We start from the raw sequence: 22816 nt of genomic DNA, 5'->3' as shown, positions 1-22816 counted from the left end.
AGTGCCTTTGTGGTTAAATGTAATGATACTCATCATGACGCCCCAACATCTAGAAACGAGGTCCATATTTTTTCAGATTTTTAGCTCTCTTCCTGTTGCCTCAGGATTTTTCTATGGCAGTAGTTTTCTTTACCGCCCGGTAAAGATTACATTTTGTGTAGTGTGGACAGCCGAAACATGGGTTTGATTTCTTCACGGGCCAGCCAAAGGTTGGAGCGTCTGGTTGGGGTAGTTCGTCGCGAGTTCAAGTCGAGGGTAGTTCAAGAGAGAAAGAGTATGGGAGTGGGTATTCAGGAAAGAATAAGAAGAAAAGAGGAGGAAATAGGGGACGAAGTGGGACTTACGGCGGCTATTACCGAGGGGGTTACCAAGCTGGACAGAGGACCTTCAACCACCAATTGTCAGCGCAAAGCGGACTCCATTGGGTGACTCAAGGGCAGCAACATGCGAGTAAGCAAGGCGGGTCCCAGAAGGCTACGAAACCACATAAGGGTAGGGAGCTTGGTAAGCTTTGGTCTAGTACACCCTGGTGACGTGGCAGGGGACTGACGTTTTGATTTGCTTGATTGTTGCGCGGGTCCGTTTGGGTCATTGTTGTCGGGTCCCCCTGGTACGACTATGCGGATGATATTGTTTGGTTGTCGGATTGTATGGTACGGGGTTTTGTCTCTTGTGAATTTCTCTTGCCCCTCCTTTTCTGGTCCTGTAAGACCTTTAGAAGTGTTGTCAGCGGAATAAAGTAAAGAGGGAGTTTTTGTAGAGAGCCAGACAGATGGTTGGAGGAAGCATGAGAAGAAAGAGGAGAAGCCTTGCGTGAAGTCAATAAGCAATTCAAAGATGGTTCCAGTTTTTGACATTGGATTGTTTTCTCACCCTGTTGCCCCCCCCTACATATTCCCCGGTCGATTCTTTGCTGGAGAATTCCCCATCTCTCTAGAGGGCAGCCCGCTAGGAATTGGTCGGTTTGGACGAGTAGATGCTCGTCGGTTTGACAACATACCACAGGAAGCCGGTATGGTTGAGCAGGGAATAGCCCCTGACATGACTCCTGCGTCAGATTCGGAAAGCAGGTCGGAGGTCACTGAGTCGTCCTCTGACGATTCCGTGAGGGTTGAAGTGAAAAAGATCTTACCTCTAAAAGATCGGGAGATCTTCAAGGTACCGGGAATAGGCCTATGGCCGAAGCCGGTGGAGACAGAGATGGTTCTGGAGAGGTGGGAGTCGCTAATGAAAGAGACCGGTCTTGAAGAAGATATCCCGTACATCCTAGATGGATTTAGGGAAGGTTTCTGTCTCGGGATTCTGCAACACCAGGTAGGAGACCTAAAGTGGTACACCCCCGACAACCATTCGTCAGCTAGGGATGTGGAAAGCGAAATAGAGAAGATACTAGAAAGAGAGCTGCGTGCAGGAAGGATAGCGGGACCTTTCTCGCATGAAGAGGTTTTTGAGAAGTATGGGTTTTTCCGCTCCAACCCAATGGGGAGCGCAACTAATGGGGACGGCTCACTTCGCCTCATAAACGATCTATCCTACCCTAAGGGAGACCCTGACATACCTTCTGTGAACTCCTTTGTCGACAAACGGAACTACGAGACCAGGTGGGATGACTTCAAGACAGTCGCTCGATTCCTAACGATGCACCCAGGGGAGTGGGAGATGGCGTTGGTGGACTGGGCGAAGGCGTATAGACAGCTAGGTGTCCATCCCTCCCAACGGAGATTCCTGATCATCGTAGACTTCAAAGGGCGTGTATGGGTGGATTTAGCGGTCGGGTTTGGAGGGGTAGCGAGCTGTGGGGTATTCGGCGCCCCGGCGGAGACCTGGAAATGGATAGTGATGAAGAAGTTGGACTTCCCGGTGGTCTTTCGCTGGGTGGATGATAACCTCATCCTCCGCAGACCAGGCCACAAATCGACGATTAGAGACGTGGAGGAGCTGAGCAAGTCGATGGGGGTTAAAACGAACCCTAAGAAAAACAGGGAATTCAATAAGGAACAGAGGTTTCTCGGGTTTGTATGGAATGGGAAGGACCACACGGTCAGACTGCCGACGGAAAAGCTGGTCCAAAGGAAAACTCAGATTAAAGAATTCCTGAATGAAGAGGAGGTTTGGAAACTAGCTCAGGTGGACACTTTCGTGGGGAGATTGGCTCACACAGTGTGTATTGTCCCGCACATGGCTCCTTATTTGAGCTCGTTGTACCGCTGGAAGAAATCCTGGAAGAATATCCATGCAAAGAGGAAGGCCCCGTGGGATGTGATCGACGATCTAAGAGAATGGGACACTTGCCTAACTTCTTTCAATGCATGTCAGATAACTCCCAACCCTGTACCTGAAGAGGTGGGTTGGGTAGGGGACGCGGCTTCCTCATATGGGTGAGTCGATTAGCGGAACCACACAGAACTCCAGGAGTCCTTGGACTAAACCTTGTTCCCTTTTTTTGCTGAGCTAGGATTGGAGTCCTGATTGGCCAGTTTTGGGCCTGTTTCAAATTTGTCCCGGACTGGGAGACGAAGGATAGGGTCTCTGGGAACCGTCGGATTGCTTGGGCAGAGACCGTAGCAATCAGGCTAGGTCTCTTGGTGCTAGCAAAAACAACCGAGGTGAGGGGACGGAGGTTCAGGGTGCACACAGACAATACGACGACTGAGCATGCCATACGGAAACGGAAGTCAAAAGATCAGGACGTAAACGAAGAATGGAAAAAGATTCAACGTTTACTAACTTACCTATGCTGTAATGTGAAACAGAAACGTGTTTCATCGAAAGATAACAAGGCCGACGATCTGTCGAGAGGGGTACTAAAAGACCTCCTCTGGTGTAACGAAGTTCTGATTGCCGTACCGGAAGATCTTCAACCGCTCCTTGTTCAGATAACCCCTCCTCAATCAGGTCCCGGGGATGCAGAAGCCTAGTCAGATACCACGGATTGAGACCCGGCTAGATTCAAAGACAATCAGTTTACAGAAAGCAACGAAACCTTTTGGAGCCTTCAAGAAGGACGCACTTGGAGTGGATTGTTCGGACCATGATGAAATCCAACGCCATTTTTTGAGAGGATCGTGGAAAGATGGAACCTTACGCCATTACAATTCCGGTGTGGTGAAGCTGCTTCGGTTCGCAGATGTGAATCACGCTCACACCCGGTGACTTTTTCGTGGCCCAGGGCGTGGCCAGGGCCATGGCCTATGCCACGCATGGCCTTAAAAACATGGCACAATTCAACAATTTATACACGTTATAATGCCACCATCCTTCATGATATTTGCCGCAAAGACGGAACGAATCCAACTCGCCCTCATTGAAGCACAGAGAACACGAAATCACACAGAAGGGCCAGGGCATGGCCGAGGCCGAGGCCCCGGCCCTTGCCCTGAGCCCTGCCGTGGCGCCACGAGGCATCGGGGCATCGGGTGTGAGCGTGAGATGTGAAGAACGTTGATAGAAGATTACTCCTGCCGATCGATGAAGATGTTTTACTCAAGTTCGTGGTCTGGGCGTCGAAGAAGAGTGAAAGCTTAGCGAAAGACGACGAGTCGGTGAAATCTACTATGTTGAGATCGTATGTGGCCGGGGTAAAGGCCTGGCACAAGTTCCACCGGAAGACTTACCCAAGGTCCGCGGACGATTCAGTGAATCTCCTCTTCAAGGCCTCCCCAAAAGTTGAAAGAGACCTACATATGGGCCAGAAGATCCGACCTCCGGTGTTACTGTCCGACTTGATGGCTCTGGTCAAGGTGCTATCGCCAACGGAGGAGAGAGACCTAGTGGTAATGACAATCGCGCTAGTCGCCTTTTGGGGCACTGCGAGACTAGGAGAGTTGATCTCAGATGACCCTAAGAAGATAATCCCACTTTGGAGAGATGTTAGATGGGCGGAGGACTACTCATATGCAACAATTGAATTACACGAGGCGAAGACTGCAAGACCTGGAGAAATCCAAAAAATCCAACTGGTGCGACAAAAGTCTTTACTCGACCCTGTAAGAGCTTTAAAGCTGTTGTACAACTTCAGACCAAAACGCCCGTCGGATCCAGTTTTCAGTTTCGAACACGACGGTAGCATCGTGGGTTTCAAGAAGCGAATGGTCATTGAGAAGCTCAGGGAGCTATGGAACCAGAGTTGCTCTCCGGAAGACCAGGCCCTTTACGGACACTCCTTTTGTATCGGTGGAGCTTCACTTCGTTGGAATTTGGGAGCCACGAGGGAAGAGATAAAGGCTAGTGGGAGATGGGCCTCGGACGCCTATACGATTTACTTGAGAAAGTTCACGGAGAAGGAGATGAAAGACACGATAAAACTTTTGAAGTTGATCAGACTGGAAGAGTAAGGACTTGGCGACTTAGTAGATGACTTGGAGGATATGTGGTCAGGACGTATGGGCCTTGGGATTGAGGGCCAAACAAGACATAGTGTTTTGTAAATTGAGAAGTCGTAGAGTCAAGGGTCGATTTCTGTAAACCTGAAAGTTTAGGCTATTTAAATAAAGTTTAAGTTTGCGATCGCCAAAAACCCTGTATGATGCAGAGATGCGGGGAAACTTGTTGTAGACTGGTGTGTGTACACGACTGCGCCACAGCAGATCACGTGACTTTGTACAGCTTGTGTTAGATATAGTCTCTGATCCTCGGCATTGGCTTCCACATCATCATCAGTTGTGGAGCCGATACCTGGGATCTGAGCTAACCTCACATCTCGTCCTATCTATTATAGGTAATGAAAATCATCAGTTGTGGAGCCGATACCTGGGATCTGAGCTAACCTCACATCTCGTCCTATCTATTATAGGTTATGAGCTGCGTTACCGCTCGCTAAATCGAAAATCGTCATCGTAAACGTAACAGTCTCGTAAAGTGTAAGCCTGAGCCGCCACTCAGCATCCGAATCTTATGCCGTTAGCTCGAAGTCCACCGAGACCATCGAATTCCACAACGACAAGGAAACGCCCTGAAACGCGATCGTCATCTCGTGCCAAATCCCAAACCGAAGAACCGGAACATCCCGAAACGAACACTCGTCACAACACTCCTGCTAATTTCCCTGCACCTCCTCTTGATCCTAATTCCTTTATTCATCCACCCCGTGAATCATCTCACAAACTCGACCCTGCCGAAACTACCATCACCGCAAACATCAATACCCGTAGAAGGACCTTTCATCGTTCATACCCTAGTGATTCTTCGTCTGAACGTTTTGTAATGTCTCAATCTGACCCGATCGCCGATCGACTGAAAGAGCTTAGCCGAAATCATAACAACGTTCAAAAGTTCATAGGTGACGTTGAAAAACTTAAAGATGATGGATCAAATATTGCTAGATGGAAACTCCGTACCGAACGAGCTATTTTTGACATGACCGATGTCGCTGATTATTGGTCTTCGAATTTGGTTGATCCCAATAATCCGGTTGAGGTGAAAATTGATCGATGCGCTGGGAGGGTGATCAACTCGACGATAAGTGAAGATCTTAAAGACATGATAGCACATCATACTCTCTCTCACATGGCTCTTCATACCCTTGAAGAGATGTTTCAACAAGGTGGTCGAACTTCTCAATACGTTATCTTTCGGTCCATGATGTTACGCAAATTTGATCCCAACTCTACCGACCTAGTTTCCTTTATAAATCAACTCAACAAAGACTGGGAACGCCTCAAATCTGCAGGATTCAAATGGGAAGAAGATACCATCAAGCACCGTGTCTGTGTAGGCTTTGCTAGTCGACGAGCGCACACCAACTCCCTTTGAGGCAGAAAGGGAAGTCGTGCGCGCTCGTCGACGAGCGAACACTACCCGGACACGGTGAAGGGTATGATCGTACAATTATGTTCACCTACTACAGGAGAGTTTGGCATGGATGTTTTGAACACGAATCTTGATGCACGATACCGTACAGACAAATCTCAATTCTCCTTATCTGAAGTTAGAGCTAGTTATCAAAACTTAATTACCACCAGGAAGACAGTCAATGAAAGCGATCAAAGTATTCAAGCGTTGACGAGCTCATTTCAGAAGATGAATACGTCAAAGTGGAACAACTCGTCCAGCCAGGGATCGTCTACGTATCAGTCCAAGTCACCGCGTCAAACGTACAACCCTCGACCGCAAGGACCTATGCCCCCTTCTCCTCTATTCCCTGATGATAAAGAACGAGAAAAGACTGTCAGATCACCTATTGCACCATCGAATTCATCGACGAAGGAAGTGCATGATAGGATTTGGCAATGCTTTCATTGTGCTAAATTCGGGCATGGGAAACTTACTTGTGGATCAGCTAAGAGAGGCCAACCTCGTTCAGCCCCTCACTATAACGACTGGGTGAAATGCACGAACAACATCTTTTACACTCGATTGGCAATGTTTGGTTCAGCCACGTACGGCGTACCTGACTCGTTTATTTCAGCCCATAACGTTCATCTCGACATTCCACCTTCATCTTCATCTCAACCAGCCGCAGTATCGCAAGTCTCAGCATCGACCGTAGCATGGAGTGCTGAAGGCAACGACGCGGATGAGACTCCCACCGAGTACTTGTTGGATAGTGGTGCGACGCATCATGTGAGCAATGCGTTATCTTCTCTTCTCAATTATCAGAAGATATCTCCCCCCATCCAATTGAAGACAGCTGCTCATGGAGATCATGCCCTGATAATAGGGAAAGGGTCTTTACGAGTGAAAACCGACTCAGGATCAGATTACATCATCGACGACGTCTACTATAGCCCTCAAGCAACCAATACTCTGATTTCTCAAGCGTCTCTGGTGGAGCAAGGTGCTAGGCTATGGGTATGGGGAAAGGATATGGTCATTAGATTACCTGGTGGAGGTTCAATTGTTGCTGCTTATAAAGATAGAAAATGGATGATCAATGCAATGAAACCAATTTTTTGTAAAGAGATTGCACCTGAGAGGATCGGAAGAGTTACAGCTCTTAGCGCTGAGAAAGATGTTGACTTAACTTACCTCTGGCATCGACGTTTTGGTCATGTGGATATGAAGAGGATTAGAAAGCTGTGTGCCGGACAACTAGGCCTCGGTCTACCTACTTCCATCCCTGCAGCTACCTTCACCTGTGAGGATTGTCTTACCTGTAAAAGCACTCGACAACGTAAACTAGGAAGAACGGGAAGGGAATTGCGGCTTTTGGATGTCATCGTATCAGACGTCATGGGTCCTTTCCCGGAGGACGTTAACGGTAACCGCTTCACAGTCACCTTCCGAGACGTAGCAACAACCTTTTCAGACATTGTGATCATCAAGAACAAGTCAGACGTTCATGACGCCTTCACTCGGACAATCAACCGTTGGGAACGAGAAACAGGTTTCAAGGTGAAACATGTACGTACAGATGGTGGTGGAGAGTATATCAAGACCACTTTCAGTAACTGGCTGAAATCGAAAGGGATTGTACATGAACATTCTAACCCTTATGAACCAGAACAGAACGGAGTTGCTGAAAGACTCAACAGAACCATTAGTGATATGGGGAGGACGATGTTGGTGGCATCCCACCTACCTCAAACCTTCTGGTCTTTCGCTTATGTCACAGCTTGCTACTTACACAACAGGCTACCAAACAGCCTTACTGGCGACAGCACCCCGTACGAACTTTTTTACGGACGAAAACCACAACTCGACATCATTCGGACGTTTGGATCGACTGCCTTTATTCATCGTCATGAAGCTCAACGTCACGGGAAACTAGATGACAGAGGGCGGAAGTGTGTTATGATTGGGTATGTTGAAGGTGGAAAAGGCTGGGTGTTCTACGATCCGGGTTCCAAAGTTCTCCTCAAGACTGGTATTGCTAAATTTCCTTATGAAGACAAGTTCGTATATTCGACACCCGAATCACCCAAGGCGACTACCTCAGATTCACTGAACAAGATACTGAATGATCCACCTAAGAAAGGTGCTCTTGAATTTATCATAAATGCATTGACTCTCGGAGATTTCACAGGTGAAAATAAGGTGCAGGAAGAGGATGCTTTAACGGACAGTACTAGTTCTTCTGTAAATTTGCGATCATGTTTGAAGGAACCTAAGAACTGGAAGGAGGCAATGAATGATGAGTACTCAGAGGAGTGGAGGAAAGCAGTGGATGTTGAATTGAAGGCGATGGATGATATGGGTGTGTGGAAGATAATCGATCGACCTGACAACGTGAACGTGTTAGGACTCAAATGGGTTTTCACTCACAAACAACTGGACTCAAATGGTAAACCGATTAAATTCAAAGCCAGACTGGTTGCTCAAGGTTTCAATCAACGAGAAGGCATCGACTATGATGAGACGTTTGCGCCAACTGCGTGTGTAGCGTCTTTGCGTTTTATACTCACTCTGTGTGCACGACTCGGTTGGCCAGTACATTCGTTTGATGTGACAGCGGCATATCTTCATAGCGACATCACGAAGAGAATCTTCTTTAAATTACCACCTGGTTGTATGGAGGCAGCTAGGAAAGCAGGAAAGATACTAGAAGCAGTGAAGGCTCTTTATGGGACGAAGCAAGGTGCTAGATGTTGGTGGAAACATTTTGAAGGTATTTTGAAGAAACTTGGTTTTGTACCAAGTCAATTTGATCAATCTTTGTATGTGTGCAAGAGGGGTGATGAGATGTGTATAGTGTGGGTACATGTGGATGACGGTGCAGTGACAGGTAGTAGTGTAGAGTTGTTGAGAGAAGTGGCTGAGGCTTTGATCAAGGATTTGAAGATAAGATGGTCAGAAAGTTTAGATTGCATTATTGGAATTGATATTAAGAGGTTGGATGACGTATCTTTTGAATTATCGCCAGGTGGACTAACTAACAAAATTATAGAGGAATTCTTAGAAACCCCCGGAAAACTCTCAACCCCGCTGAATTTGTCAAACCTCCCGACTTCACCTACGGACGACGAGGAGTCTATTGATCGAACGTCTTATTTATCAGTTATTGGCTGCCTTAACTATCTAGCCATAGCGACGAGACCAGACCTCACATATGCGACCAACTTTCTCGCACGATACTCCGCACGTCCAACGAAACAACATTGGGATGCGATTCAAGGGGTGCTTAGATATTTGAAGACCACCGGATGCCTGAAGTTGAAGATCAAGCCATTGAAAGGAGAAGTAAAGACAGGGTTACATACTTATGTGGACGCGAATTGGGGTGGTGAATACTCACGGTCGGTACATGGATTTGTGATGTTTTTCTTAGGATGCCCATTATCTTGGACTTCAAAACGTCAAGGGTGTGTCGCAACTTCCACTTGTCACGCAGAGTATATGGCCTTAGGAACAGCGGCGAGGGATGCGGTGTGGTTGAGGAATTTGGTTAGTGATGTAGTGGGAGAGATGGGTCCTGTTAGCTTATTTTGTGATAACACGTCTGCTATTCATGTGTCCAAAGACAATTCCTCAAACAAACGCACCAGACACACAGATAGAGAATTCTACTATGTGAACGAGCAATTATTCAAAGGAACTGTGACACTTCATTGGGTAGATTCGAAGAATCAAAAAGCAGATATATTGACCAAAGCTCTCGGACCTCAACTTTTCGAAATAGGCAGAAGAAATCTTAGTTTAGAATGAAGTTTCTTATTTTTTTACAAGTTTTGTGTTGTTGTGTTCATGATTTTATGTTTTTCTTTTCTGTTATTTTTTTGTCTTTCAATCTTTAGAGGTTATCTGTGGCTTGTCGTGGGGGGGGTGTTGTAGACTGGTGTGTGTACACGACTGCGCCACAGCAGATCACGTGACTTTGTACAGCTTGTGTTAGATATAGTCTCTGATCCTCGGCATCGGCTTCCACATCATCATCAGTTGTGGAGCCGATACCTGGGATCTGAGCTAACCTCACATCTCGTCCTATCTATTATAGGTAATGAAAATCATCAGTTGTGGAGCCGATACCTGGGATCTGAGCTAACCTCACATCTCGTCCTATCTATTATAAAACTGAGTGGCCAAACACAGCCCGGTAGTGGAATGGCACAGGGCGAATCCCTGCTCCGTCGGAGGGGCTGGAAAGCCCGGCATAGATGATGAGGGTGAGGTATGAGTGACTCCTCGCAAAGGCACTGAGTTGGGGGGTTCGACTTCCCAGGCTCACGATTCTGTACCTTCTCGCGAGGAGAGGGGTTGAGAAGTCGAACCTTCTCGAGCCTATTCTCGCCCAAGGGAGGTGGATCTCGAATTGAGTTTATTATTTTCTCGATTTGGGGTCCACTCCTCTTGGGACCCCCCACACACCACGTACAGTCAAACCCGCGCAAACGCATAATTTGGGTGGAAGACTTTTGCTATGCATTTTGACGGGTTATGCATTTCTGTTGTCAAATTTGGCAGTAAAAAGCGTCAAGATTCTAGATTTTTTCTATGCATTATCAAGGGTTATGCACCTGCGCGGGTATGCATTTGCGCGGGTTTGACTGTATAGGTTATGGAGTCCTAGAGGGACAATGTAATCTAGGTGGATGGATATGCTCGGGATAGATTAGGCAACTCAACTCAGAAACGTATCTGTACGCTGAGTGGTGTGAACGTGGAGAGATCCTCAGGTCTCCTTCACCTAACCAAGAACTACCACCTTTCGAATAAGGAATGGATTGGTAGTGTTCAGGAGCCTGAGGATGTACAATATAGTCCATTCCTGAGGAAGAGAGGAGTGACAGGTGCGGGTGCAATCACACATAGATGTCATAGGAACTGTGACATTTATGTATGGTGAATTTGGAAGAATGGATTGAGAGGGGGAAAAATTTTTCCTCACAACAATCCTTCCAATTTCACCATTCCTATCTCTAGCACCGCATCCTGCACTCCTCCTTGGGCAAGTGATTGTCGAAGAGTATACCAAAACTCTTAGAAAAGTCAGTTAAAAACCCACCCGCCTCCCGGGTTGAGAAGTCGAACCTTCTCGAGCCTATTCTCGCCCAAGGGAGGTGGATCTCGAATTGAGTTTATTATTTTCTCGATTTGGGGTCCACTCCTCTTGGGACCCCCCCCCACACCACGTATAGGTTATGGAGTCTCTAGAGGGACAATGTAATCTAGGTGGATGGATATGCTCGGGTAGATTAGGCAGCTCAACTCAGAAACGTATCTGTACGCTGAGTGGTGTGAACGTGGAGAGATTCCTCAGGTCTCTCTTCACCTAACCAAGAACTACCACCTTTCGAATAAGGAATGGATTTGCTCACGACAGTGTTCATTTGCCTCCAAGTCCATCCAGCGGCTCATAGTATGCTAGATTTTCAGTTGCCAAGTAAATACAGCGGTGCAGCTTTCAAAGTCGTGATATGATCGACTCAGCAAAAGCTTTCCTGTGTGGATCATGACCGCCTATCCGATGGGTCTCGCAGCATCTCATTATCGGCGTGATCTCTCTCTTCTGATGGCACTCAGGTTACAGCCCAAAAGATTATCGCTGTAATATATTCAAGCACTCGACTCATATAGAACGGTCTCCCACACGGTCTTCACAGCGTTCATTGAACTTCAAAATGTGTTATAACTTCTTCGCCTACGGTTTGTATTTTTTGGCGGCCTCATTTCCTCAATATTCACATGGATTTCTTGAAGGTGTCTTATTTCCCCAGGCTATCAAGAAATGGGCTTTGCGCGAACCAGCTTTAAAATTCATGGACAACCTGCCAGCTGATGAAGCTATCCTATCACGTGGCAAGAAAGATGAAGACTTTCAAAAAGGTTAGTTCATCATGAACTCTTTACGATTTATCACCTTTCATTTCAAACATTTCATCGCCGACCGACCACATCAGGTAAACCGGAGGTACAACTAGATTATGGAAACTTTATTGGTAAAAGAAGAGGTGAAGTGGAGTCTTTCACCGGAATACCTTACGTGAGTTCCATGGTATACAATCAGCGGAGTTAAAAAGACTGACGCCTAATTTCCTCGATCGAATCACTAGGCTGAGCCACCAACAGGACCAATGAGATTAAGAAACCCAGTACCGCCTCGTCGTACATATCCAAATTTCAATGCTACGGTAAACCTGACCCAAACTAAGTTCTCTACATCCCCCCCTGTTTGACATTTATCTGTTTATCTTTGATGCGAAACATTCGATATCTAGACATTTCCACCTGGGTGTCCACAAAAGTGGCCTGTCGCAGGACGACGTGTTTTAGACAAAGTTTTAACAGAAATAGTCTTATCGCGACAGAATTCGCCTGTTATCGGTCCTTTGGCTGTTGGGCAAGAAGACTGCTTAACACTTGATGTAATTTTATTAACTTTTGCTTCAGTGTTGTGTACTTTTGTCTCACCTTTCTGAAACACATGATGATACACATACTCAGGTACAAAGACCGGCACTGAGAAACAAAGGGACAAGCTTACCAGTCATGGTTTACATTTGTGAGCATTCATATCAAGGTCTAAGCATCTTGACAAGTTCCGCGAATTAAACTCGATCGATTGTCCTTCAAATTTGGTGGCGCTGGCGAGTTCGGAGGGTCAGGCTATTATAGCGGTGAAAACATCGTTTCGACTAGTATTGAACTGAAGACCCCGATCATCTTTGTAGCTATGAACTATTGAATGAATGTCAATGATTTTTGATTGATAGAGCTTTGATTATGAGGAGTTAACTCTTATCTTCTGCTCGCAAAGGCTTTCGGTGCCCTGGGTGGTAAGGAGGTCAGGGCAGAGGGTGTCACCAATCTCGGTTTGAAGGATCAAAGATTGGCTCTCAAGTGGATCCAGGTAAAATTCCCAAACCGATAAATTTCGTTAAAAGAGATGATTGAATTTAAAAGCAGCCTTGTGTTTGATGGCTTCTTCAGAAATACATTGGCAATTTCGGGGGTGACCCATCCAAGATTACTCTAGCTGGCCAATCAGGTATTTCGACGTCACTTCCTCTGTTCCTTCCCGGACAGACGCTTCTCTTGGGAGTCATTGCGAAACTTGGATCATAGCTCAAGCAATCGATGTGTTGACGTTATTACAGCCGGTGCAATCTCTGTCTCGCACCACGTTATGGCTTACAATGGAAATCACGAAGGCCTCTTCAGAGCCGCCATTTGTCAAAGGTGATTCTTTAGGGAAGACTCTGATGCAGATACGGGACTAACACGTTTTCTTTCAAAGTGGAACTGCAAATCCCGGTCCCAGTAAGTCATTTGCCTGTACAAGTAGCAGATTCGTTGCCACACACAAGTTGAAACTAGTACACAGATTCAGCTGCGGGCGGACAGAAGGAGTTTGACGAGATGGTGAAGGCGACTGGATGTAGTCGTCAAAAGGATCTGCTACAGTGCCTGAGGGACCTTGACTTTGACACCTTCTTGTACGTTAGTATCAACCCTATCCTCAAGAGGCAAGTTCTTGACAAGAGGCTGATTCTGAGCTTTGAGCTAAACATAGTCGTGGAGTTTCTTTGATCGAGGGGCCACTTGGGATGCAAGAAGCTCCATTCCGATGGATCCCTCGCATCGACGGAGATTTTGTGACAGACACTTTGATCGGATCATTGACCAAAGGAAACTGTCAGTCGTGATCTAGCTTTCGCAATTGCAGATATTCCTTTGTCTGACCTTATATTGAATATTTCGACGATTGAAATCATTCCACAAAAGTTGCCAAGATTCCAATGATAACAGGTGATCTCGATGATGAAGGGACATTTCTAACACTGGGATTACTTCCCATTATGAATGAAAGCCGCTTGCGAAATTGTAATGAGGAGTTTGCGCTGATCAATTTCGATTGTTTCTATAACAGCTGATCAGAAGTCGTCGTTATCCTTCATCAGATCTCAGTAAAGTTTTTTTCAAAACGCATCGACATCTGAGATCGAAGAAATTTTAAGTCTCTACCCAAGTAATCCAAGCTTAGGTTCACCCTATGATACCGGTTTTTCAAACGTCTTGACTCCTGTTTCTAAAAGGCTGGCCTCTCTATTTGGGGACTGTCAATTCCAGGTATAGTTAATCATGTAATGTGTCTGATTCAGCAGAGTTTCAAAATAGTGTCCAAAGAGTTTAGTTATTGCTTTCATACCTCTAGGCTCCACGCAGAACGTTCCTCGAACTCACTCGGGCCCATATGCCTGTTTGGAGTTACATCGACAAAGGATTCAAGTGGTTTCCTCTCTTAGGTATTGTATTCATATCTTTTTTTTGCTTCACGATATCAATTCCAAGATGATACTGATATGATTAAAAACCAGGCGCTTTTCATAACACAGATCTTCCTTTTGTGTTTGGTTGGCTACCTGGAAATCGTACAAAGGACTACCAATCTCGCTGGATCGCGTTTGTGAATACAATGAATCCCAATGTTGAAGGCCTCCTCAATTGGCCGGAATACGGAGAAGATTGCCAATTGATATCGATTGGGGCTCAGGGATCAACAGGGACAATTAGTGATACATTCCGCTCTGAGCAAATGAGATATCTTAGCTCACATTCAGTATCTCTAGCTCTCCAACCCAATTGACAGAACCACGGATAAGCCTCGTCAATGTGAAAAGTCTTTTTTAGTCTATGATGAGCTTCTTTGTCAAGATGTAATCATGCTATACTGGAGTCTTGTGTCATTGACCCGTGGCTTGCAGCTCACTTTGTATATGCCCAGGGCTTGCATCGGGGTTCTGTTCTCACTGGCTTGCATTCAGTCAATGAAACACGTTTTGCAACCTAATTCGCAGCTTCATAGTCCTGGGATCCAGTGACATATGATGAAAGATGAAGACCGTCGTACTGTTGTGGATTGAAATATCTGTTGAGGATGCATATATGTTATTCTTGACAATATAATATTTGATAATTTGAAAAAGATCAATTAATGTTCCATCTAATACCGTGATTCCAACAACATCTTCCATCAACAATTTATTCTTAACTTTTTAACTTCATCCCAGATTTTCTTCCACATCCACTACAAACTCTCAAATGATTATCAGTTAAGACTTCAAAATCGACCACACACCGATCTGTAGACGCACAAACACTTCAGTACAACTCTAGTATAAGAGCAAGAAAATGCAAATACAACTGACCCCAGACAAAACTTGTCTCAAACATCCCCAACAAAGCATTATCAGACTCGGTTTTCTTTCCGCACGCCGAGCAGCAGCAGAGATGACACCTTCAAGGCCTCCGTATCTGATAGGCTATATAATGGTACATCGAGTGCAGGTAATTGCGGTAGAGTCCGTCCCGGTCAGCTTCAAATGATAGATCTAGCCCTTCTGTGTCTGGTTCCAATCTTCCTGTCACGTCCTGCAAGTCACAATGTACTCTTGAGATTTTTCGTGGGCATGAAGACATAAACATCCCAATTCGTGGTAAGGCCAGCTGGAAAGCATCTATCGATTTTTCGGTCATGAGTTTTCATCGTAATTTGTCGTTTCATAGGATCAAGGTCGAAATTCTTCGCTGACAATCCGAGTGGAGACTCGAGTGAGACTCGAGAGTACATACTTGCTGTTCTTCAAAATCGATGTACACTGGAAGGCGCAAGAGCGGCGAAATCTATGAGAGGTCGATGAGTTTGCATTCGAAGACGGAAATGACAATAACCGTTTGTGCGAGTACTACCTTTGCTAAAAAAGTTGACCGGGTCGACCACTGATGAAAGAGAAGTGAGCTCGAATTTGGCCGCAGCCTGCTGTGCAGCTGCTGCGCAGGTCCCCAAAATCCAAATCCGATGCACCCAAAAAAACTTCAGGGTCCCAAAATCACAGCCTGCAGCCTGTATTCAACTCCACCTCATCCTCACCGTCACTATTCTTGATTTGATTTTTTGCATCAAATGCCATATCGTTATTATTCACCAGACATCAAAGTCCTGGCGGTGACTTGGCGACTACGAGGACTCCCTAGGTCAATCATTCGACGCCGACTGAAACAGCCCATATCTGAACGTTCATTTCGGCGATGGATGGCTCTTTACCGCCACACTCGAGCCGTTATCCGAGATCCTCATGATTACCAGCAAAGAGGTCGACACCGAGTTTTGAATAACAATGATCGTCAATTCATGGAAAGAATCATCGACGAGAATCCATCACTTTTCCTGGACGAGGTGCGGGAACAGCTTTACAATGCACACGGAATAATGCCCTCAAAAAGTACAATCCAACTTGAACTTCGATCCCGCCTACTTATCAGTTTGAAGAAAGCCGCAGTGAGCAATGTTCGGAAGAATGTCTGGGCTAAACTCCAATGGATGAATGAACACATGGACACTCCTTCTCATTTTATGGTGTTCACTGGTGTGTACACTCTCTTCTCTATATTATTTTCTTTGATAATTGATTCTCTTCCTTTTTTATTTTGATTTCATTACATCTGCATAGATGAGAGTGCGATCTGCGGGCGTGATCTCCTGCGAGTACGACAGCGAGCAAAAATTGGGTCACGAACTAGTCGCAATGTTCCCAAACTCTATCGGAGTCGCTTCTCACTCCTCCCTGCGATTAGTTACCACGGCATCTTGGCTCTATCGGTGGTAGAGGGCTCGGTTAAACGAAAACGCTTTGAGCAGTTTCTCGAATACAATCTGGTAGGTTGCATCCTCATCTATATTAATCTCTTCACTAATCTCTTGCATGATAACTCAGCTCCCCCGCATGAATCGATACCCAGCTCCCAACAGTATACTTGTCCTGGATAACGCATCCATCCATCATGGTGGGCACATTCGTGAGCTATGTGAAAGAAAAGGTTTGTTTTTCATCTTCCATCTCGCCTCAGTTCCTCTTGAGTGTCTACTCTTTACTAACAAGTGTGGTTGGTAGGTGTTCTCCTCCGATATCTACCTGCCTATTGTCCAGAGTTGAATCCGATTGAATTAGGATTCAACGTCTTGAAATATCGTCTTCGTAGGTCCCAAATTCTGTCTCACACTAGAAACCCTAAGGAACCGATACGTAAGGCAGCCATGGAAACATTCGATGCCACCTTAACAAAAAAACTTTACCGTCGCTCCGGATATCGCATGTCTCAAGATGTACATGTCTAAATGTTGAATTTGTCAATCAACTTTCTCAAAAAAATCATTTCAATTCGCCAATTAGCTCAATCAAAACCTTGCAACAATCTCATCTGCCATCGATATCATTCCTAAACTTATCCTCAGTTGTTATCTTTTTATCTAACTTTTTTCACATGTTGAAGAACGGGTATGAGGATTGAAGTGAACAAATTTGCAATGTATCACTTTGGTAAACCTTTGTTGTGAACTCAAACCAAATCAAGAGACACATTGAGTGATAGAAAAGCCCAACCCATTCTGGATTGGCCTTGCAGTAGTCCAAGACTGATGAGTAAGAGTGACAAAGAAAACAATCGATTGTTAAATCGTTTGTTAAATAGAACGATCAACCAAAATGGAATCGATCACAGATCAATCAACCAAAAGATTCAATAGTGAATCAATCATTACTTACATCCATCACTTGAATGATGGCTGATCAGGATATTTCTCTCAGATCGTCATGGTGAGAGTGCGATCTCAAAAATAATCGCATCCAAGCTCTAAGTTCTATGCGATCAGTTTTGAAATCATCTTGGGAGTCCTCAAATCGCATTTACTCGATCACAACACCGCAGCAAAGATTTCAACAGGTTCTTGACCTTCATCTCCTTGTTCTCATGTTGTTTGTTGTGTTTTGACTCGGTGAGAATAAAAATCAATACTATGTTACCAAAAAAAACTTTGAGTGCCAACTTGTTAGGTCAATTGATCATTACATGCATCATTCAAATGATGCATGATCTTTCTCTTGTATCATTAATATGAGAGTGCGATTTCAAAGATGATGGCAATTGTGTTGAAAAGGATCAGAGTGCTCATAAATAATAATCTCCTATTTTACTGAGTTCTCACTATCTGCTGAGACAAGATAGATTTGTATGTCGTTTCAAATTTCATTTGATCTTGGGTTAAATAGAATCAAAGGGGGAATCTGTAAGAGAACAAGTGGAAGCGTATGTATTTGAATTGAACTTGATCGGGGGGTGAGATTTTACTTGAGGATATCATCTTCGAACTGCCTTTCTTTGCTGACGGCAGCGTTTTTTGTATTTTTGAGCGTTGGTGTAGAGTGTGTTGATGGCTATCTTGTTGAGGCCTTTCTCAGCAAGATCTTCGCGAGGTAAATCTTCTTTATTGATATGCCTGTAATCACTCACTCCCGCATCTCTTAACATCTGCCTGGTCTCTGTATGAAGGTCAGGAGGTAAGGTACAAAAGTCCAGAAAGCCGTCAATGCCATTTGGTCCCGAAGGGTCGTAAACAATTGGTGGGGATGATGAGGGAGGAGGAGAGGTGACTGGTTGTTCAGGTTGGTTAGAATGATTAGGATTGGCGCGATGATGATCCGGAGCAGCTGAAGTTGGCTTTTGAGGTGATCGAGCGGTCTCAATGGCGTTTACCACACCAACAAATAGATTAGCAATCGATGAGGCATCAAAGGGATGCCCACTGCCAGCTGGTGTGTCTCTTGAAGCCTTGTCCTTTTTCTTGATTAAGTCGTATTTCATGTGAGCCGGAGGATGATCAAAATCAACCTCATCATCATTCTGACATATAAAGATGTCAGCTTCTTTGACCTAAAGACAGTGACAAAGGCAAACAACTTACTCGATGTTTGGCCCACTCTGTAGCTTTGTCTAGCGTCAGAGCAAAATATCGAGTTGGATTCTTTGGGTCTATTATGGGGGCATAGTCATCATTGTAATTCACGTCTAGCTTATGAAGCTTCACAAGCTCAGCAGCCCATTTATTCTCCGGAGACATAGCCTTCTCAGAGGTTATGGTTGAATCAGAATCGTAATTCTCCTCTTTGTACTGATAGTTCAAAGAGCATCAGCAATTTTCAAAGGTGTGTACTTGAAGGAAAGGGTAGATCACTCTACTTACATGTTCAGACTGATAATCATCAGAGCCAGATGCGTGCTCGTCCTTCTTTTTGGATGGTCCTCGTTTCCGCTTGCGCTCAGCTATTTTTTGCTCTGCCAAGGCAGTAATGACTTCGGCTCGAGCAGCCTGGAAAGGGAACTGATGTGAGCTTTGAATCAATCTGGGAAGAAAGATAGAACTTGCCCGTTTTTTCTGTTCCTTGACTTTGTTTGGATGAAGGGCCACATAGCAAAGTCCAGCCTCTTTTTTCGGATAGTGACCATGCGCTTCTTCAACCCAGGTCTGAACATTCTCGGCCGTTAACAATTTGCGAGTATTGTTTGTTCCTTTGGGAAAATTTTGAGTTTTTGAAATAAAGGCTGTCCACTTTCCAGAGTCCTTGAAAATCGACTTCTTGATCAACGGTGTCATTGATTTTCCAGTAGCAATGTTGATTGCTGCTTCAGCACATGCAGCCTTCAGTTGTTCCAAGTCAAATTGAGTTGAGCTCCAGTGAACCGCACAGTGTGTGCCCTTATAAAGTGCAAAACCCGACTTTTCCTCCTTGTCTAGTACAAAGAATTCACAATCAAAATAAAAAACAAACTCTTCATTCTCCTCAGGTTGGAGTGGTCCTCTTTCAGCTGCTGTTGGTGATGTCTGTGGAATCAAAGTGTGATCAAAAACAAATCAGACAGTGCATTAATCAAATGTTGAAGCAAAAGCATGGAGAAATATAACCATACCTCAGGTAAATCCAGAGTCAAATCCAGAAAGAGAGGGTTCATGTGGGGGTGTAAAACCATGTTGATTTAAGAAAATATCAATATATGAATGGAATGGGACCCAGGGGGTTGAAACCAATCCTACAGCAGGCTGTGATTTTGGGACCCTGAAGTTTTTTTGGGTGCATCGGATTTGGATTTTGGGGACCTGCGCAGCAGCTGCACAGCAGGCTGCGGCCAAATTCGAGCTCACTTCTCTTTCATCAGCGGTCGACCCGGTCAACTTTTTTAGCAAAGGTAGTAGACTAAGTTGAGTCAAGATGTTTATCGAGTTCGATGGCGGTTGTTGCGACGTATACACACTCGACTCATTCGAGGATCGTTGGAAATGGGCCAAAATGCCCAGAGCCTGTATAAAACCTATACCAGTTGTAAGAGTGTCACCGTTACAAGAGGTAAGAGCATCCACAACGGTCCACCTACTTTGCGAGCCCTGGAACAGACCCCCGATCCTGATTTTGTGGATGTAGGGGGTCAAAAAAACAGGTGTCCACAGCGGTGCACTTGAAGTCAGGGGCCAGAACTCGATTGAGTGATATGGTATGCTTGTACCATATCATCTTGTTTCGAGTGCGGTTTGAGACGTGACTATATCGGTCACGTGGAAGCAGTGGCACGTGATATTGGGAGCCCCTATAGACCTCGCAGATGTGGGGGGTCCGGATGGAAATCTGGAGGCCCCCGACGTCTCACCCCCGATTGTGCGAGCTCCGTTGGAGCGTTTTTTTGCGTTTTGACCCCCTACATCGCTGGGGGCCCGCAAAGTAGGTGGACCGTTGTGGATGCTCGTCTCCCTTGCTCGCGGTCGGAATAAGTCGAACCAAAAGTTTTGAGCAAACTTATAATTTGACCAGGGTTGGTGATTTGAAAACAAATTGCTATGTATGGGAGTAGCAAGCTCATTTGGAAGGCCTTGCCGCCGAGATGTGAAGGGTCCACAGCCACGATCACCGCAGAGTAGGTATTTAAAACACCGAGCTTCAAACCAGCCTTTGCCGGTTTCTTCACCCCCCTTTTCGTCTTTGATTCCATCTGTTAATACTCTGTTATCCTTGTCGTCTCTGATTATATCTGTTAGTATCCTATTGTACTCTTGAATTAACTCTTGAACCACATCGACTTGTTTACGTTGTCTTCGAACATCATCTCAGGTAAATCCTCTTTCAACCTTTGGTGTTACCCTCTTTGCTATACCTGAAATTAAATTGTACTGAGGCTTTTATCGTCACACTTCGTATCTGATTTAGCGGCTAGCCTCTTCTCTTGATCTATTCATTTACTTGCGCTTCCATATTATCGCGCTTTAGTTGTATACTGGACCTTTCGCACAACATCATGTCAGCCTCGCCCCGACCAAGGAATTTACGTGCACTGGCTGTCGGTGTGGTCTTACTCCTCGTTATTCAAGTCAGGGGTCAATCAATAGTGAGTTACCGAGTATCCTTCAAGCCCTGTATCTCATTGCTTGCCGACTGACCACAACCACCTTAATTCTCAGCCGATTTGCGATGCGGGAAGACTCGCGGCATGGCTCACCCCCAGCCGGGGTCGGCCAATGTAATCAAATCGCAGGTGGTCTTCCCACTTTTACTCTGATTCAGGCGCCTACTGCTTTCGCACTTCGCGCCAGCAACCCATTGACCTGTGGCGCGAATGGACGTTGCCCTGCCGTGACCCCAATTGCTTCGAACTTAATTGTGAGTCAGAATGTGGTCTACAATCCAAGTCGATTTAATTTCTGCTTGTTGACATGGCCATTCTACTTCTCAGCCGATCTGTGATGGACCTAGAGTTGTGGCATGGCTCACCGCGAATAGGCAGCTATTCCAATGCCAGAACGTTCAAGGTGGTATCTCTACGTTTTCTCTCAATGCGGCACCCACGACTTTCGCACTTCGCAGTAGCAACATTGTATTGACTTGTGGCCAGAATGGGTTGTGTCCTAACATTAACCCACCTAGAAACAACTTGATCGTAAGTCGTATCATACTTTCCATCTCACATCGACTATCTTGGCTGTTGGCTGAGTTATCTGCATTCCTGTAGTCAATTTGCGATGCGCAGGGTCTGACTAGGGCGTTCCTCACCCCCGATTTGCGGCTGTTGCCGCCAGGGGGAACGGCTGTTGCAACTGGGTCCGGTCAATGCCTCAATCAATTTAATCCTCCTCAATTTCGGCTTACTGCGTCGCCCAATTTTGGGCTTGTTAACGGCGGCAATTTGTATTGCACAAATCAGCAGTGTATTGGTAGGCCATGGTTCTAATCGAACCCCGACCCACTTCAATGTATGGTGAGTGTTAAGTTTGATTTCAAGTTGATTTGCTATCTCAAGTTTCACAGCCGAGTTCATGATCATCAATCATTACCTTCTCATTTCATTATATTATATTTCCAGGTTAAGGTGTTGTGGCATACATTGGCTGTGTCAAATATATCCACCCGTCAAGATTTCACATTTCACCTATAGCTTCCAGGTGATTTCTCTTTGCAGGCGCCAATGCGCTTCGCCTAGTTATTTATGCCAATCGAAGTTCTCGTTCAATATTCAAGAAAATCTCCCATTCATATTTGAAAATGGACTCCTGTACATAAGGCCCAACGAACAATGTTGTATCTACTTACTTTCAACCTTTGATTTGGTCCGTCTGTTTTATAGTTTAGTTATTTCTATTTTGCCTTCATCCTTGAAAGCGCTGCGTCTCTCAATAGGCCTATTTCCATCTTTGTCTTTGACTCGACTTTTGCAGTTACAATTTGAAATTGTAATCTTTGGAACCAGTGTCTTTACTATAAAGACTCGCTAGCCACGTGGCATGCCGGAACCAAGCCCAAATCAACTCAATTGTGTTGCTTTTGCAAAATGTGGTCCATGTCACAAGAGCTCAAATTGCCAAAGGGCATGATCGTGGCACTTTTTCAAACATGCCACTTAGGGCTGTGCCCCGGCCACGAAGCATGGTGGACCACTTGTTGAAGAGGAAGATAGTTTGGAGTGAATAACTTGCAATCTGATATATTTATTGGATTATTGGTATAGGTGTACATAGGCCAAGAATGGATGGAGTATGGATGTTCTCAAACAGGAAGGTTGGGTGCACAGGTAGTCATTGGGGGATAAACTTCACCCAGTCCCTGTTCAATGCTGAAAGGGATAGAAA

General features: G+C 45.3%; 3 protein-coding genes across 3 annotated transcripts; all 3 read left to right on the top strand.

The window, feature by feature from the left end:
• Positions 1-12070: 12070 nt before the first annotated feature.
• MELLADRAFT_85030 (uncharacterized protein) lies at positions 12071-12745 on the top strand (the record flags this gene model as incomplete). The annotated part of the gene is made up of 3 exons (XM_007408438.1): positions 12071-12209; positions 12414-12491; positions 12603-12745. 3 exons carry the CDS (start codon positions 12071-12073, stop codon positions 12743-12745), a joined length of 360 nt encoding a protein of 119 aa, XP_007408500.1.
• A 42-nt stretch (positions 12746-12787) lies between these two features.
• MELLADRAFT_55687 (uncharacterized protein) lies at positions 12788-13629 on the top strand (the record flags this gene model as incomplete). The annotated part of the gene is made up of 3 exons (XM_007408439.1): positions 12788-13004; positions 13096-13479; positions 13558-13629. The coding sequence occupies one exon, from the start codon at positions 13234-13236 to the stop codon at positions 13402-13404; it is 171 nt and encodes a 56-aa protein (XP_007408501.1).
• Positions 13630-20725: 7096 nt separating this feature from the next.
• On the top strand, positions 20726-22447 carry MELLADRAFT_116083 (uncharacterized protein; the record flags this gene model as incomplete). The annotated part of the gene is made up of 6 exons (XM_007408440.1): positions 20726-20807; positions 20904-21081; positions 21155-21353; positions 21427-21630; positions 21703-21948; positions 22054-22447. 3 exons carry the CDS (start codon positions 21165-21167, stop codon positions 21919-21921), a joined length of 612 nt encoding a protein of 203 aa, XP_007408502.1.
• Positions 22448-22816: the final 369 nt, after the last annotated feature.

This window comes from Melampsora larici-populina (assembly GCF_000204055.1).
Source record: "Melampsora larici-populina 98AG31 unplaced genomic scaffold MELLAscaffold_12, whole genome shotgun sequence".
Classification (NCBI taxonomy): domain Eukaryota; kingdom Fungi; phylum Basidiomycota; class Pucciniomycetes; order Pucciniales; family Melampsoraceae; genus Melampsora; species Melampsora laricis-populina.
Note: the sequence above shows the minus strand (reverse complement) of the source record. Positions and strands in the feature narration are given on the sequence as shown.